Below are 16,128 nucleotides of genomic sequence, written 5' to 3'. Positions count from 1 at the left end.
TATCGCTAAAGAAAAGTTATTCTGCAAAACAGAAAATGCACAAATACAACATGTTCTGTGCTTCACACTTTTAAAAAAAAATTTAAACTGCATGTGGACACTATGTCTTCAATGCTCAAATTAAGATGACATCAGGGAAAAGCACCTCCATTACTGGCAAGACATAAAAGTAATTTACTGAATTACAGAAAACCAGTGAAGCTTTTGCCTAAAACCTTGATGTGAAAAATAAGGCACCTGGCAAAAAATCATAAACAGCCCTGTCCTATTTTTACGACATCACAACATTTCAGTAACTTACCATCCAGAAGTTTCCCGTGAAACACTGCCAGACCAGCAACTCTTCCAATAAAAGTAAAATAGGACAAGTGATCTTCATTACAGAGGCCTGAATTTGGATTGATCTGAAGTGTGTAGTTGTCCCTTTTGGGGAGGAAGAGAGAGAAAAAGTCCAATTATACTTTTAGGTAAGAAATGCAGTCTGATTTTGCCATTGTGACCGGTCATTACACTTTCACAGTGCACTTGCAGACGCCTAGCACCGAGTGGGAAAAGGCCGAAGCTAGTGACCGTGACTTCCTCTTTGGTTATCAGCTCGTGTGCGCACAACAACTGAGGTCTAATACAGCTGGTGCACGTGCCCTGTACAAGCTAAAACCATAAGAAACTATTCATATTTCACTATTTTTGATCTACAGAAATGTCAATTTTATAGAGTTGGGTCGAGTATTTTGGGAAGAGGAGAAACCCCATGTAACAGAGGGGCTGTGCATGGATTCTCTATTAGGAAGAGGGTTAATTCTTCTGAGGTTTGGGGATTAAATTTTTTCCCATGGGCCCAATGCTTGATCTGACCAGCGCGCTGTCCTGCAAGGCCCCAAGGGCGCTGGAGGCAGTACATGGCTGTCTCAAGAATGCAAACTCCAAATGTTTATAGGCACCTAATTTTCTTTGGTCTCAACATCTTGAGGGTCAGTGGTTTTCAAATTGGGCTCCACTGACAGAATCATCCGGGGGGTACCTTTGGGAAGGTGGGAGGTAAGGATCCTGCCCACCTACCCTGCTCTCCACTCGAATGGTTTTATATAGCAGGCTTTTTCATGGGATTTGGTAAAAAGGAGAGTTAACAAAATGGGAAATTCTGGTGAGAGCACCTGAGGGGACACTGAGGCTGCCTTCCGAAAGCAGCCTCAGGAGGCTGGCAGCAGGTGGATGGTGTGGGAGAACCTGACACCCCCTCAGAGCACGGGCTGCCTGTCAGCAAGGCCAACACCTCCTCCACCAGAGGCTCCAGTCTAGCCTAAGCCTCTGGGGACCGCACAGCCTGCAGGAGGGCTGGCTGGCCTTGTGAGTCATCAGTGTTTGATTCCCAAGGGAAAAAAAAATGGAATCTGCCTTGGTTTCCATGCTTGGTAATGATGAAATCCTAATGCAAGGGGCAATCTGGATCTTCCCTTACAGGCCCAGGGCTTGGTCCTTCAGATCCTGAAGAAGGGGTCCTCAGCGTCCTCGGAATCTGCCTTTAATGTCATGGAACTTCAGGAACTATTCTTATTCTTAAGACTATGACGATTTTCTGAATTCTGACACTAACAAATTCTCCCAAATTAATATAACATTACAGGTGAACGCTGGCTCGTTCCTTACTGATAAGTACCCAGCACATTTTCAATTTCTATTACATGAATCTGCCAAACAAGAGAAGAATCATTTTTAGGTGTTCACAGATTTCAGGTGTTTATAGAGTACATTATCACACCATGCAGAGTCAGAACCTGCTCTAGACTTATAGGGGGCCAGGGTGTAGGGGAGGGGGACTGAAATCAGGAGTGTTAATTCATCTCCAATGAGGGAGATGCTTCTTTCACTAAGTTGAAGCACATTAGGAATAAAACCATTTCAGTGGGGGACCAGTTGTGAATGCATTCCACACTTACGTGGCAGAGTACTCGAAGAGACCATAGTACGGGTTAAACATCTCCTTGGACAGTAAGAAGAACCATTCTCTGGCCACACCCCCATAGTCAAGACCTTTCTCCGATTCAAATTCAATCCAGAGTCTAGCTTTAAGGACATCTGGTCTTTTCACAGACATGATTCTCCGGTAAGACTCTTCAAAAATGTTATTTCTATGAAGTTTCATTTCAAACCTATTTGGAATATCAGCCTACACACAAAGAAAGAAGCACATGATCATTAATTAAATATACACCTTCTTCCAAATAGAAAAAAAATGACAACTAGAAATGACTGCAGCCTTCAAGTAAATAAGCAGTGATGAATGTTCCAACTGAGATTCTTTCCTTTGTGGATTTTTCCTCATGCAAGCAGAAAGCCTCACTCTGTCAGGATGAGACACCCAGGGCATCCGCCAGCAGCTGGCAGACTGAGCCAGCACCATCTGCTGCAGAAGCCACTACGCTGAGTAGGACACATCATCTACTCCCTCTTTTATAAAGAACTGTGGGGCATTTATCCACCCACTGGCAACTGAAATACAGTCCACTATATATATTGTTTCTGCTAAAAAAAGGGACTTTAGTTCAGGTAACTAAAACCCGTAAATAATCCCCACCTAGCTAGGCTGGGAGCATTCTCAAATCCGGTAGGGACTCCAGCTGGTAGATGTGATCTGGGATGCCTACAAGCATGTTGCCATGGAGAACAGGACCCTGATTATCAAGCCGAGTTGTGGGACAGCATCCCAAAGGCCACAGTTAATATACATGAAAATAAAAAGCACTTGGCTGAAGAATGGACTAACAGTTACCAAAGGGAAAGGGACTGAGGAGGATGGGTGGGAAGGGAGGGATAAGGGTGGGAAAAAGAAAGGGGGCATTACGATTAGCATGTGTAATGTGTGTGGGGGGCATGGGGAGGGCTGTGCATCATAGAGAAGACAAGTAGGGATTCTGCAGCATCTTACTAGGCTGATGGACAGTGACTGTAATGGGGTTTGTGGGGGGGACTTGGTGAAGGGGGGAGCCTAGTAAAAAAAAGCACTTGGCTGAAGTTGTGAGTAACTGCTTCCAGGAAAAATGAGGGCCAGGGTCAACCCTGCCATGAAAATGGATTTGCAGAATCTGTTTCCAGGCAGAAGATGCAACAGTGAAAGTGCTACAGAGTGAGACAGGATAATGTCCACAAAGTCATCACCTGTTGCTGGGGGAAATGCAGGGGACTCACAAAGAAACTGTGGAATTTTATGTGTTCAAACTGGAGTCATTTATAAAGTAGTCATCCAAAAGCTCCCTGAATCAGGATGTTGGAAGAGAGAACAGACCCCTAGCACAAAGGGGAGCTCCCCTAGGCACAGATTGTGTCTCATGCATCTTTGCACCCCATGCCTCAGATGCCCAGAAAATGAGGCATCAACGGAGGGTGGTGGCGACGGGACACAAGCACCTGAGGACAAAGCTGGTAACACTGTCACTCAACAAGTGACATCAAAGTAAAACAGAAGACATAATGTGGAAGAAGTTGGGAAGATGAGTCAGTAGAAAATACAACACTGTAACTGAAAACACAGCCTGTAAAAACATTACAGGGCTTCTCAGTTTTGTAATACACTTGGTCTTAATATGCCAAATAGTATAAATAAATTACATGTATGTCATAAATATTGTAATTAAAACTAAACTTTTGAATTTAAAGGGAAGGACTTAAACTTTTTCTAATTAGGATCCAGGTTTTATTAAATATGATAAACCATTTAATTAGATATGATAACCACAAGCCATTGCACAGGCTTCTCCAGAATTCTTGATTAGGCCCTGAATGATCTTAAATGCCATAAAAATCACTGCTATCTTTTCATGTATTACACAGGGGATTATGTGATACTAAGCAAATCTTCACTTACTATTTTTGTCAAGAAGAAAATTCAGATTGAGGATCCAGGTGGATCAAAGTGCAATGAAAAAAGGGAGGTAATATTTTTAGTATACATATAAAAGTAAATATGTGGTTCTCACTGAAGTAACTTTGGGAACTTACAAATAATTAAAACAGCATTTTTGGAAGACATGTTACTCACAGGTTTCTTCAATTTCTTCCTGAAGTAGTCGTATTTCTGCTTAAATTCCCTGGAGTAAGGAACCGCCTAGAAGATAAATTTATAGATAAAGATGATGCAAACAGTACACTTGAAATTTTATGTATAATAAGCCAACATTCAGGGAATTTCATGACTCATAAGCCTTAAAATTCTCAGTCCACATTATCATTAAAATTTACACAATGTCTACATAACAGATAGTAAAGGTCTAGAAATGATTAATCAGCATTGAATGGGGGGGGGGTTTACTGCTGGAAATACCTGTACTGACAGTCAAAAAATCATTTAGGGACCTGATACATTAAATACCCTTTCCACATGGCTTCTGTCTAAACATGAGTCATGGTGTAATCTTTTTTTTTTCCCCCTTAGCTCCAGTTAAGAATTATTGCTATGATATTTTAACACACAATCCAAAGTGACCTGTACTGTCATTGTGAAAAGACTAATCATACTTTAAAAATCTTGGGGAGGAAAGGTAATGAGCAGTAAGGCAAGCGAACTGATGGCTCTTGTCAAGGAATATAAAATCAGGTAGCTGGCATTCTGGAAAGGTCCTCAATTCAGGAGTCAGAGGGTCGCCCCTCACCATTCAGTGGTCTCGGGCAAGGATTTCTTTAAATCTGGGATGACACAGAGTGGTGGTGCCACAGGTGGAGGCTCGCTACTGAACTATCAGTATTCAAAAGTTCTGGAATCGCTTTAGACAAAGTAATACCATTTTAGTTATAAATATTCTTTACTTGCTATGTTGTAAAGTAGCTTACAATACCCCAGAGCCACAGTCCTGACTTGAGGCTCTTGAAAGGCTTGTAATTTTTTCTAGGGAAGAAAAAGGACTGGCTTTGTACATACACAGACACAGACATAACTGTGACAGCATCATACTCCGAATAACACACTGCTTTTTAGTTTGAATTTAGGCAAGAACAGTTCTACTGATATCAACGTGGCCTAAGTTAATAAAATATACTGATGCTTAGTTAAGTGTCTCCAGACTGAACCTTACATATTCACCATGTTTCTTCCTAAGCAGAAAGGGGGAAATGAGGTAAAAAAGCCTCCCTCATTCATACAGTTTTGAGACACAATCACACAAGCAATAACTAAGTCAAAACAAGAACTTCTCTTATGGAAAACAGTAATTGAGTCAGTGTCTTGCTTTGTAATTCGAGAGCAAGAAAGACATCATATTCCTATATCTTAACACATTCTAAAGACAATTCATACTGCCCATGTCTGTTCCGAGTTAAGCCAATCTTCATTTGGCCTTCCACTGGACACTACTTCTGCCCACCTATCAGACTTCTGTTGGGCTGTGTTTAGTCTGATGAAATCATATATGGATTCAGGTTTGTAGAAGTTAGGAATTTTGTATCTTGGCAACCACCAAAATAAGGAAAAGGATACAATGTTCTGACATAAGCCAATGAAGACGTTAGCATGCTTTTTGCTCTACTATGTCCCATAACAAAGATTTTTCTATCTACTTTATTTATTCATTCTTTAGGGGCTCATTTGCTGATTCACTCAACAGCTATTTCTTGAGAACCTACGCTATGCCAGGCATTTTAGGTGCTAGGGAAATAATGGTATCTCAGCCAAAGATTTCTTTTCCTGCTTAGGAGGACCTAACAAGCTATTGCGAGCAACAGGCAATAAGAAATAAATGAATAAATAACAGTAAACACTATGAGAAAAAAATGATGAGAGTTCCTGAGAGGTTCGTTTAGGAATGGTCAGGGCAGGCAACTCTGAGAAAGGGAAATCTGTGCAGAGACCAGAGCCACAGGAGGGAACAGACCACAAGAGGAACAGCGAGGGCCAAGTCTCAAAAGGCAATGCCTGACTGATGTCCTTAGCTATGATTAACTGCGACGGAGGGACACTCAGCTGAGAAAGTTATTTCCTTTCATTATCTCATTCCAGCTTCTAGAAGTCCTGACTTCTAGGGCCAGCTCTACGGCCAGCTCTGTGACATGACCTCCCTACTGTGAACTGCTTCAGAACTAAGTGGAATGATTTGATTAGACAAACTTGAAGGCGCTTCCATTTCCAAAAATCTGTAATTTCCAACAATTATTTTTTGTTTTTCTTGCAAAAAGGCTTCCACATTCATCATTGTGAATGCGAGCTCAATAATCTCAAATGATAAATCTCCCAAGGAATGTATTTCAAAATGTTACTCCCAGCCCATAATAACTACTCCTGTGTCTGACTTCTAACCTGATAGGTGCTGACAAGATGTGGGTGGAAATAGGATGCTGAGTTATTTCTGGTCTTTCTTCTTCTGGGGAATGATGCATGGAAATTGAAAAAATCATTACCCTCCTCCAATTCTTATCTTTTCTCCCTGTGGAGGTAGTTCTTATATACTAAAAGAGCAGGCTTTTGTGTTCTCCTGAAAAAATTCTAACAATGTACCAGGACAAAGACATCCACAGAGAGCAGCCTCGGAAGAGAATTACAAGTATAGTGTACTTCTTGTATTGGACAGGCCAAATTATTTATTCTCTCTTGAAAACCTGGTGTCTTCTTTCTTACATACAACTTAACTATAAAACAAGCCTATTAAAACATGTCTGTGATTAGAGCCCTCTTGCTCTGTATTAATTATGCTTTCTTAGAACAAAATGACTTATTGGCTAAGTTTGTTCTAAATGTTTTCATGCCATTACCGTCCAGTTGATACCAGAGAACCTGGAGAGAAGGGCTCGTGCCTGACACGGAGATGCTGATCAGGCCCCCACACATGGGGCTCCAGTCCTGATCCTGACATTTGCTGGAACTTCTGGCAACAAAATTAGCTTTCTGAGCTTCTGAAATATTGGGAATAATGACATCTTTCCTACCTTCCTGATGGGATTGCCAGAGTTTCAAAGCAGCTGATGGTGAGGTTCTCAGAAAAGTACAAAGCCTGACACAGCATGAGATAATATTCACAAGAGCAGCCAGCATGGCCAGCACTTTATCATGGTGATGGTGATGTTTGTTATACAGCTTCTGATGGTGATGCTTGTTATACAGCTAACACACTGGCTTCCAGAAATGTAGAGCTGAGTTGCCACAGAAGGGGACCCTCTCCCCTAATACGTAGATATTTTTTAAACTGGGACAAAAGAGAAATCAAACGAGCAGAAAGACTCAAAATCAGAGAAGTGGGCACTTGACCCAGACGTGGTGCTTGGTCTTTAACCCTCACACAGACGCAGAACCTGGCTACAGTCTGTGTGACTGCTGATGGGTGGGGCCCTGTTTCACAGACTCCTCGCAGGTGTCTGACAGCAAGTATCTGTTAACTGCTGAGTGACGGGGGGTGGTGGTTCTCACTCTTCCTTAGGAACACAGTGTGTGACACTCCACCTAAGGCAGACCTGGCATGTAAGAGGAGACTATGACAAAGTTAGTGGGTCAGCAGATACAAAGATTGTTAACTTGGCCAGCTCCAGAGGTTAGCTCCAACCTCACGCAAACTTTTACAGACTTTTAGAGCTGGAAGAGATTCAGAACACAGCTAAAATTTGTTGGTATGCATTTACTACTCTTGGCTTAACTTTGCTTCACATAAAAAGGAAGAGAGGGTATTTTGATTGTGATACATTTAATCCACCTTTTTATAATGGAGGAAAAATTGTTTAGTTTTGTTACCATTAGCAAATTGTTTTCTTTTCCTTTATAATGAAAGCCCTGTGAAAAGGCAACTGAGGGGTTCCTCACCTGGGAATTCCAGGGAGAAGGTGGGGGCAATGTTAAAACTACTCAATTCACAACACCAAGCTTTTGGCCCCGAGGTAGGCAGTACTACACAAGAAATGTGTGTTTAGACGCAGCCGTAATATTATATTGAAGAGTCAGGATGTGAGAATACTAACCGGACCAGTAATAGCTGGGTTCTGCAGTCTTGGGTCTTCCCACTGGGTGATTTTGCTATCTGTAAATTAATGTTAAAAACAAAAACAAAAACAAACTCCAGCACATTAGTTCAAATTTATTCTGTGTCAAGAAGGTTTTAGAAAGAATTATTTCTGAATTTTTCAAAAGCTGCCCAGTCCCCTAATCCTAGCCTCCCAAAGATAAATAACTTAGTATTTCAGGGTTAGAACTCTATATGGTAGCCCCCCACCCCCTCACCTACTGTTTAGTTAAAGCACACAATCAAAAATGCACAACTGAGGTAAACCCAGCTATTCACACTGTTTTTGGCAAGCAATCTGCTGAAATTTCAATCATAAATCCCTATTTTTTGAAGGATTTATAACTTGATCTTGATTTTCACTTAAAAAAAAGGCATAAAAAGACTTCATTCCCCAAAAGTTCACCCGATTTTTCTCATTTCAAATACTTTTTTCTGCTTATCATGTTGAAAAACTGTTTCAAATTAAAATCCTACACTGAACAAATGAATAATCCATAACATATGTCACTCATATGCACACAAAAATCAAAGCAGCTAAGGCTGCCCAAAAAATGAGAATCAGCTACAGCAGAGGAAGATTCCAGAGAAAGATTTCCCTTTCGGCCAAGTTGGCAAGTGATTTTCTTTCTGTTCAATGAATCTCAGCAAGACTGTTCAAGGCCACCTATACAATTGCTTCAGTGAGACAGGTGACAACATGCACGAGCTGTCCTCAATAACTTGAGATTTGTGATTGTAATTAAAAAGACTATGGATTACCGTGTTTCAGGGGGAGGATGGGGGTGCGAGACAGACTCACATGAAAGAGATGGGGAGGGCAGCCTGGGGGAGAACGGGTTCTCTTTGGAGTTGTAGGAAATATAAATTGTTTAAAAAAAAAAAAGGAAATTTAATAATATTGATTATTTCCTGTATCCTCTGTACATGTACTGATAAGAATAACTAATACATTTAGTTTTAATGCTATCAACACACAGGATGGTTCTAGATTCATGTGGCAGAAGGTCTACATGAAATGTTTCAACTATCTTAGAGAACCTTGATAGAAGCAAAGGGTACGCTGGGTCCCTTACCTTGAAAACACAAGACTTTGGAAAGTCAAAGTCGCTACAGTGATGGAGAATAAGGGAAAAGCAAAGCAAATAAAGGAATAGAGTACTGCTAAGTATTAACTGCCCTGGCCCACAGCTTCCTGACTGGGGTTATCACCAAAGCAGAAAATATATGAATGACAACCAACATGTAATGACTCCTGAATATTCAGTCCAGAACTGAGCTTGAGGCTCCACCCTTGACATCTGCACCACGGGGACCTCAAAGCCAACTCTACCGAAACCGAACTCAGTCCTTCAACACCAAAAACAGTTCCTGCCTCCACAATTAGCAGCATCACAGTCCATTTACTGGTCAAATCCAGAACCTGGCCACACCCTCAATCCTCTCTCACCATTCTCCTCCAGTGGTCCCTTAACGGTCTCTGTCTTGTTGACAACACTTCTTTGTGGAGTGCTCATCTCGGCCCTGGACTCTTCTCTAGGTTCCCCTGGCCTCAGTCTCGCTCAGTCTCATTCAAAACGTTACAGCCCTGGCAAAAGGGTCTTTTTGCAGAACGAACTTGACCCCTTTCACTCCCCTCAGGAGCTCCCTCCGGCCTGCAGAAGGGACCCGGGCTCCCACACCCGGCAGACACCCTTTAACTTGACCCATGTGTCATGCTGGCCTCCCCTGCACACTGGCCATTTGTTGCCCCACTACGTTTCTTGGAACTCAACACAGTCTGCACATGGCCTCTCCCTCCTGGGGCCACTCTTCTGTGGACTTGCCTGGATAAATCTCACTCATCATTTGGGACCCATCTGAAAAGGAATCCATTCCATAAGGCCCTCCTAATGCCTAAAGGCACCCCTGGTGCCCAACCACTTGGCAAGCAAGGTGGTTCATTCCTCTAACCCAATATGTGGAAAACCAGGAGGCATTCCCTACTAGAATGTTAAGTCCCTCAAGGACAGGGACTGTGTGTTTCCATCTCTGCAGCCCCCTCTCCAACACTTAACACATTTCTCAGAATATAACAGGAGCTTAATATGTTATTTTTTTAATGACTGAAAGAAGGTGGTGATACAAACAAATTCCTGTTAAAACAGTCTAAGCTTCTGAAGAACCACAAGTTTCCGTATGGTTACAATCAAGATCAATTTTGCATCAAAGTATTGTCAACATACGAATATATGGTGACTAGTTATCCATTTTTTTCTAGAACTTTAAAATCTAAGCTTGCTTTTTGTCTTCAGGACATTACATTTCAAAGAAAGGGTCAAGAATGAGGTAGAAAAAAGAAATTCAGGCAACTTAGTTACTCTTAACAGGTTTGGTAGGACTGTTGGCAGAAAAGACAGAAACACGGTTTTACACAACCACTGGAATTTTATTTTCTAGCTTTGTATGTAAGACCTGTGGCCAGTAACTCAGCTGCTAGGTGTACCTCATCTTTAAGAATCATCCCATGATTCCTGAGAGAGGTAGAGATTCAGCTCAAGATCTTCCCTTAACCTTTCACGCAGGCTCAAGACATGGTATCTATTTGGTAAATGTCAACTAAACAAATCAAATCTGAAGAGATTAGTACCGAACATTCATCTCTTATGAAATTAAGTCCTTAAATTGTTTGAGTATTTGTAATCTTGAAAATGTCTAACTTTTCAAGACTGTAGGAAAATAATCAAGTCAGAAAATAATCTAACTATTTACAAGACGAGCAGACTGCTGCTTTTGGCACTCAGTGCACAGACGCACGTCCCAGGGCTGCTGGCGGCCAGGCTGGCTCTGAGTATCTTCCCAGATGACTGCTTCACAGTAAAATGACATATGTCGTAGGCATGACCTGGCTTCTGTCCTGCAGGCAGCAGGATAAATAGCAAAGGAGATAGCAAAATGAATTTTGCTAGAAATCAGATGTGGGAAAACTGTTTGGAAGGACAGGCTCATCTGGCAGGTAAGGAAATTCTTAAACCTCACCTATCAGGTACTGAAACCCATTTTGGAATGTTCACCTATCAGCCAGATGTAGCCTTTTAAAGACAGATATTCTGCCCTCCTCACAGACTGGATTTTGGTGAAATGGTATAGGTAATGAACTCTGGTTCGTTGCTATGTACCCCTTACAGCTTTCCATTGAGTAACTTTGACAAATGAGAGAGAAATGGCAGAAATGTTGTATGAACCAACAGTGAGGTTATCCTAAACAGATCTTTTTCTTACAAATAGTTTTTGCTCATCTAATTTTCACTACATGTGGATAAGAGAACCTTTCAGGATGGTGGAGCAAAGGCAAATTTTAAGGTCCATGTAATGATCACAAATATCACATTTTATAGCTCAGATCAACTGGGCCATGCATGTGGGCAGTACCACTGTCAAGAGCAAAGAGGAGCCTCCCATGTACTCCTGTTGTGACAAGAGGGATGAAGAGCATCTGAGAAAAGTGCTTGGAGGGGCTTGTGGACTGGTCAGAATAAGGAGCTGTCCAGGCACAGAGCAAGCAGCTACCCCTCCTGCCTCTCAAGACAGAAGCAGGGCAAGGCTGAGGCTGGAGGGACTGCTGCTGCTTCTCAAGGCAATTCTCTACACTTTCCGACCAAGGACATCGATTCCAACACCTTCACCTCTTCCCCTCCATGGATCAACGTCAAGTCACCATTTATTGAGCATCTACTACATATTATACTATGTCTATACACACCACTAGAAAAAAATAGTCTGATTTTTATTATTTCTACTGTACACTAACATGGGCCTTTGCAAAAGCATTTCTCTTGCTCTTGAGCCCTTGCAAAAATCTGAAAACAAACTGTAATGCATAAAAACTGAAAAGAACTTGTTGTTTTCAGTGTGAAAAAGGTGTGTGACCCTTCTATTTTAACAAATTATGCAAAGAACAGAATTATAAATAGTATAGTAAGGAAAAAAGTGGGGGCACACACATATTTTAAAGCATTTATAGCACCAATTTTATGTTCATGGTAAAATTCTAGAAAGTAGGCAAAATCAGTATTTTTATTGGTTAAATGCAAAAACAAGGCCTATGTACCTGCAAACACCCAATTTAAGTCAAAGGATAGCCCACCTCCCTTACGAATTGTACTTTGGGTTGAATTCTGAACTGCTAGGCTTCTTGCTTAATGCAATGTACAACTACCCCTCAAGCCCCTGTGCCTGAGAGCCAAGCTCTAGGACACACTTGGCTGCTTGGTAACGCCTGGGACAGGCACTAGCCCTATGAGGATTCCGTGGTCAGACTTTCCAGAAACTGACTCATCACTATACTTTTGGTTAGTTAAGAAAATGTAAAAAAAAAAAAAAAAAAAAAGAAAAAAGAAAATGTGATGCTGGGGAACCTGGTGCAGAAAACATCGTGCAGACTTCACTGTTACGAGCCAAATGAAAACAAAGATCAAAATACTACCAAATTGCACACATGATCTGAACTTTACACCTACTTAAAGATATCTTTTATAATACACATTTTCAGACCTTTTAAGGGCTATACAAATATGATTCCATGGAGAACACGTCGCCTCAAAAAGAAAAAAAAAAACACCAGCTAAAAGCGAATTCTTATTAGTTTAACTTTTAGTTGAAATGAGAAACCACACGTTTATTCATAGGTGCTGGGGCAAATATACCACAATTTCAAGAAAAGGACTACATATATATTAGTGAGTCGGGTGCAAGGAAACATGCTATGAAATAGAAAATAAGTCAGAATGGGCATCTTGCCATAGACTGTTGAAGGCAATGTTCAAAATATGTACATGCTGCTTCAAGCACGGCTCACACATAGACTTTTGACTCAATCATCACTTCTAATCTTATTTTCTATTACCAGAGTGTATTTATTAAAAGCACAAAGTCAAGGGGTTATCAACCTCCCCCAAATTTTTGAATTAAAAAAAGTTAATAGGTCACAAGATCAAATTGGGTGAAAGCTTGACAGGCTACTTTAGAGCAAACTGGGGTGAGTGCACAGTACCGTACGAGGGCACTGATTCTCTGGGATCATTCTCTCCACATAACACCTGGCTGCCTAGACAAGGAGCAAAATGACAAAGCTTTCACTGTAATATTTGAATTATCCGCTCCTCCCTTCCCTTTGCCTGCAATATGTATGTGCCCACAGCGGTGCCTACTTACTATGATCAATATAAAATGTTCGGCCGTCCAAGTGAATTCTTTCTTCCCAACCAGGCTAGGATGGGGAGGCAGGTGGGGAGAGAGAGAGATAATACAGACATCAGCGAGCAGTTCCAAAATTAAAGGCAAAATGTAAAATATTTAGGATATTTTCTTACTCTTCTCTGTGAGGGAACATTTTTACATTAAGTATGAACCACAAAATTACGTCTTGGCAACATCTAGCAACACACTGTACCACATGTTCAACAGTCTCAGAGGCATTCACTGTGTGATGGACAGGAAACACGCTGCTACTTCAAAAGCTTCAAAGGGGAACTTGAGTGGATAGGAAACAACTGAGTTTAGGGTTGAGAAGCTTATTTAATGAAATTATTTACTGAGTACTAAGGAGAAGGAAAGTTTAATAGAAAAATTAGAGACAGATGCTGTACTCATATCATCTAGTGGTTGAACAATTTAATACTGATATTCTCTGCTGTGAACTCCCACTGTTCAGACTGAGGAACTAAAGATATTGGAATAGTATTTCCAAGGTAAGGCTGGTATGCCCTCCTTATGTAAACTGTGCCTGCTCGCTACAGGAAACTCGGGGACCCAAGAGATCCAGCCAACATGCAATCCTTTACTTTCTCAACTAGACCTCTAGACCCTCTCTGGGCTCCTTCTGTCTAAACCCAAGATTCAAGCAGATGGAGAGAATGAGGGTATTTGTATAATCTGATGAATAAAGATTGAGCTCTAACCTTTCTAACTTCAAATTCTGCTGAATATGCCACACACCAGGCAACACGAAGGTTCTTTTGTTTTGGAAAACCACCACCAAAATACTCCCACCCCGTAACATTCTGAAACAGTCTTAGAGTATCTCACAGCCCCACCCCTGTAAAGCATTTTATATGGCAGGGGTGGGGTGGGGCGGAGGGGGGGGGAGGTTGAGGGGATGCATGGTGAAAGTTTCATTCAAAATCCAATTTGGAGTGAACAGTTCACACCCACTTCAGAATGGTGTTGAGAACAACTTCTCCAAAAGAGAACAAACTTATAAAACATTAGATTTACAAAAAATCATTAACAAGGGAAAAAGATTTTAAATATCTACAGACTAAGTGACTTACAGAACCTTTCTGTGATCACTCATGCCTTTTACTCCTACCGTTTTTAGTATTTGTGTTCCACGACCAAACCAGCAATAGGGGTCAAACTTAGTGGTCACTATTATAAAATGAACATGTGATGCTCACACTGTCACATGTAGAGAACGCCTCTTACATCCTCATTACAGGTCTACCTTCCACCAGCAGCTACCAAGTCAGAAACCTTTTTCATAAGTAGTGGATATTATGTAAACTGTGTGTGTATTAGAATCTAACCACACACCCAAGTTCTATTAGAAAATCACAGACCAATGGGACCCAAAAGCCTGGAGAAAGAGAAAGCCCCAGGGCTTCTCTACAACACTGGGCAGATGAATTAATAAACATTTCAGACTTGTCTGTGTGTCTCTAGAGTACTCACAGGAAGAGGGCCCAGGTCATTGGGGTTTAAAGGCGCCTTTGATCGCATATGTACTGGAAATTTCAGCCGTGGATCTTCCTGTAAGAAGAATGTTGAAGGCAGAAGAGGTTAAGAGTGACTATGTGTGCAGTTAACGGCTCCCCCCCTTCTGGAGTTGTGCGTTCCAAGACAACCAGGGTGACACTATGCTACACTCCTGCCTGAACGGGTGAGGGGTGGGTCCCTCTTAGTGTAGGAAGCCTGGCTGACCAGCTCTCTAAGATTCTACTCCTCCTCACGTCCTTGGTGAAAGCAGGTAAGAGTATTTAAATAAAAGGCGAACTATTTCCCCGAGCCCTTGAGCAGGTGAAGAGGAAGAAGGCCCCAGCAGTGACGTTACTGTGGAAACCGGGATGGAGAGTGCCAATAAAGACAAGGCCCTAAACTAGAGGGGGAGTGGGGTGACGGCTTAAGCCTCCCTCTTCCCTCCGGTCCTGAGCTCTGGGTGAGGGCAGCGAGCCTCCCTTCCTGCTGCACCTCCTGACGTAGAGGAGAGACTCAATCTGGTCTGTCAAGTCATGTCCTGCTCCACAGACAGTCAGCCTCATTATATGAAGTCACATTCCTACTATTGAACTTGACTGAGATTCTTGATCAAGTTCTGCAGATTAGATTCTCATTTACGTCTTAATACTTAGAAGTTTGCAAAAGACTTTTCTTAAGGGATATGGTTTGTAAGATACCAGAGAGAACCAAAAAAGGAGAAACATGTACTCCAACATCCTGTGTCATGCTTTATAATTTACAAAGAACACAGGCTCAGATGTGTGATTTTGCAGCAACCCTGTTAGGAAACTGAGCACATCGTCTCCGCTTCTTCAGAGGAGGAAACAGAATTTCAGAGGAAATGAGACTTTGCCCAAAGGTTCTAATCCCGAGTCTGGGAGCTGCCTCTGACTCACACAGACCCAGTGAAAACAAAATGGAACTTAGAGGATTCTTACTGTAAACTCAAAAGATTAGAAATCAAATGATAAAATTCAGAAAAGCACACTGTCAACCAAGTAAGCCTAAAATAAATTTTAAAAAAGGCATGCTTTGAAATCTCAAAAAACCCCACAACTGTTTAATTCAGTTATATTAAAGGCTTTCTTGTTATCAAACAACTAAAAGGTTTTCTGCCTCAGCATTCTCCCAAGTCAACAACCAAAAAAAATGAAATAATTGGTATAAAGCTATTGGAAAATAAAAAAAACTCACTTTGTGATTGCTGGGGGTACAGGGTTTCCCTTGGGGATGACAGAAATATTCTGAAATTCATTACAGTGACGGCTGCACATCTTTGCTCAATGATTCTAAAAACCATTCAATCATGTATTTCCAGTAGGTGAACTGTGCAACATGTGAATTACATCTCAATAAAGCTGTTAAAATTTTTTTCCCCAAGTCAATAGTACAAACTGATGTT

General features: G+C 41.4%; 1 protein-coding gene across 14 annotated transcripts in view; it reads right to left on the bottom strand.

The window, feature by feature from the left end:
* Positions 1-16,128, bottom strand: part of NEDD4L (NEDD4 like E3 ubiquitin protein ligase) — a 308,396-nt gene that overhangs the window by 25,206 nt on the left and 267,062 nt on the right. For 9 of the 14 annotated variants that reach the window (XM_073213140.1, XM_073213144.1, XM_073213143.1 and 6 more), the window contains 7 exons: positions 14,682-14,759; positions 13,164-13,218; positions 13,003-13,056; positions 7,930-7,988; positions 4,037-4,102; positions 1,938-2,167; positions 302-423 (listed from right to left, as the gene is read on the bottom strand). In XM_073213140.1, coding sequence (XP_073069241.1) covers positions 302-423; positions 1,938-2,167; positions 4,037-4,102; positions 7,930-7,988; positions 13,003-13,056; positions 13,164-13,218; positions 14,682-14,759 — 664 coding nt within the window. The remainder of the gene's footprint in view (positions 1-301; positions 424-1,937; positions 2,168-4,036; positions 4,103-7,929; positions 7,989-13,002; positions 13,057-13,163; positions 13,219-14,681; positions 14,760-16,128) is intronic. The other 5 variants (XM_073213141.1, XM_073213142.1, XM_073213139.1 and 2 more) reach the window with 1 other exon arrangement.

The sequence above is a fragment of the Manis javanica genome, chromosome 9 (assembly GCF_040802235.1).
Source record: "Manis javanica isolate MJ-LG chromosome 9, MJ_LKY, whole genome shotgun sequence".
Taxonomy (NCBI): Eukaryota; Metazoa; Chordata; class Mammalia; order Pholidota; family Manidae; genus Manis; species Manis javanica.
This window is presented reverse-complemented; position numbering and strand designations above follow the sequence as displayed.